A 2,500-nucleotide genomic window follows, 5' to 3' on the forward strand; every position below is an offset into this window, starting at 1 on the left:
TCCAATTGATTCGATTGATTAGCCTACCAGAAGCTTCTACAGCCATGACATCATTTTCTGGAATTTCCCAAGCTGTTTAAAGGCACAGTCAACTTAGTGTATGTAAACTTCTGACCCACTGGAATTGTGATACAGTCAATTATAAGTGAAATAATCTGTCTGTAAACAATTGTTGGAAAAATGACACAAAGTAGATGTTTTAAACTATAGTTTGTTAACAAGAAATTTGTGGATTGGTTGAAAAATAAGTTTTAATGACTCCATCCTAAGTGAATGTAAACTTCTGACTTCAACTGTATGTCTTTGTGTGTGTATTTTATCATACGTCTGTGTGTGTGTGTGTGTGTCTACCTATATATCATTACATCACACACATCTCCTTCGCTCTCACCTGGTCCTGTTGTTGCTTGGCCAGCTCCATCTGTTGCCGCTGCTTCTCGATCTGCGAGGCGGCCAGTTTCTTCTGCTCATCGTGGGCTGCCAGGAGCTGCTCCCTCAGGCTGCTCAGCTGGCTGATCATGCCCATCAGCTGGCGCTCCTTCTCTGCTAGGCTTTCTGAGGTACCTGGGGGGCAGAGGGGAGGGTAAATGTTAGAGGTTGGAGGTCAAAGAGCACCCAGAAGAAACTAGGGAGGAAAAGGAAAGAATAAACGTCTAGGTTTTGGATGTCGAGCTCGAAGTTCAGAGGTCGATGTCAATGGGCCGTGTCTGGGGTAGAAGGGTGTGGCAGCTTACAGTACAGATCTGTTAAAAACAGAGTTAAGTGCGCTCATTCCAAATGCTAAATGAATCCTTAGTGCAAACCCTGTACCTAGTCTAGATCTGAGAGGATTTGGATACATGCAATATAGGAGATCATGTTGATAATACCAAATAGCATATATCCATGACTGTTTTGCCTAAGGGTAGAGGTAGGTGGTAGGGTTTAACTTGGAATGCAGTCTCAGTCAAGCCTTCCTCTCTTTCCCTCTGAGCAGTGTGTGTGTGTCAGACAGCCCCAGGCCTCTCTGTTTACCCTCCAGTCACCACGCCTCCTGCTCACAGTTAGCATGACCTGACCTTTGACCCTAACGATCCTGACATATGAGTCCCATTCACACGCATGCACACACGTGGTCTCTCTCTCTCTCTCTCTCTATCGCTCACATGGTCTCTCTCTCTCTCTCTCTCTCTCTCTCTCTCTCTCTCTCTCTCTCTCTCTCTCTCACACACACACACTCACACAGACGCACACTTTCACACAGACACACACCGACACGCACACACACACACACAAGGGAGGAAACCTAAATCATTCAACAGGATGTAGTTACACAGAGGCACGTCGAGGCACTTACACAGTGTGTGCGTGTGCGTGTGCGTGTGTGTGTGTGTGCTCGTAGCTGTGTTAGACTATTTTCCTTCAAGTCTTTAGTATCTGTCTATGTGTGACATACTGTGTATGTATGCAGGATTACTTGATGTGTGTGTGTCTTTGTTCTTTGGAATCTACTGCATATATACATACGTGTGTGTCCCTCTCCAGCAGTACAATCCCCAGTTATTCCCCAGCTGCTACTACCTTCAGCAGAGTCGCATTCCTTCCCCAGTCATACCAGATGAGAGAGACGACAGAGAGAGAGAAACAGAGGAAGACACGGAGGGAGAGAGAAAGAGAGACAGAGAGAAAGGGGAGAGGAAAGGGCCACTGGCCTGACCCCCTGACCTCACAGGAAGGTGAGAGTGAGCTCCATTTGTTCCCCCTGATGTTCTAAACCTCCACCCCTCCTGGCATCCCTCCTTCCCTCCGCCAACAATTGACAATAAAAGCAACTGTCACAGCCGCCCGTTGGAAAAATCAACCCTTTGCTGTCTTGAACAGCTCCCAGACCCACAGACCAGCCCTTCACTACTGCTGACCGAGACAAGAAAGGAGCTCGTGTTAAAAACGCTGCCCGTCCAGAAAGAAGGGGGGGTGAGAGGAAAAGGAGAGGTGGAGGGGTGAAAGGGGGGGATCAAAAGAGGTATTTCTTCCAGGGGAAGGGGTATAAGACCCATACATTAACACACTAACTGGGAGGAATGCCGATTGTCTGACTGGGTAGGACTGAGAGGTTGACTGTCTGATAAAAAAAGGGCTTTCAACGGGGGACCTGGACAGGGGAAAATACCCCTGTAATACCCTTAAAATACTGCACCTCAATCCACTTCTGTTCGCTTCTAGATACCCTCTAACGTGAAACCTGTTAGTAGGGCAAACCCTTACACACATACAGATGAAAGCATATGCACAGCGATCAACACACAAGCATTGGTGTGCATACATAAATGTACCGGTACACACAAATATTCACAATCTCTCTCTCCGACCCCCCCTCCCCCTCCACCCCCCCCCCCCCCCCACTCTCTCTCTCCCTCTTTCCCTCCCTCCCCCCCTCCCCCACACACATTCAACAAACACTCCGGCGTCATCAATCACAGTGTGTTAGTTGTTTCCTCAGCTGCTGGTGGATCAATAAGGT

General features: G+C 47.9%; 1 protein-coding gene across 9 annotated transcripts in view; it reads right to left on the reverse strand.

Annotated features, from left to right (window-relative positions):
• LOC139378673 (transcription factor SOX-5-like) overlaps nt 1-2,500 on the reverse strand; it is a 103,991-nt gene that overhangs the window by 55,971 nt on the left and 45,520 nt on the right. For all 9 annotated transcript variants that reach the window (XM_071121069.1, XM_071121070.1, XM_071121064.1 and 6 more), the window contains one exon: nt 392-564. In XM_071121069.1, coding sequence (XP_070977170.1) covers nt 392-564 — 173 coding nt within the window. The remainder of the gene's footprint in view (nt 1-391; nt 565-2,500) is intronic.

The sequence above is a fragment of the Oncorhynchus clarkii genome, chromosome 21, assembly GCF_045791955.1.
Source record: "Oncorhynchus clarkii lewisi isolate Uvic-CL-2024 chromosome 21, UVic_Ocla_1.0, whole genome shotgun sequence".
NCBI lineage: Eukaryota > Metazoa > Chordata > Actinopteri > Salmoniformes > Salmonidae > Oncorhynchus > Oncorhynchus clarkii.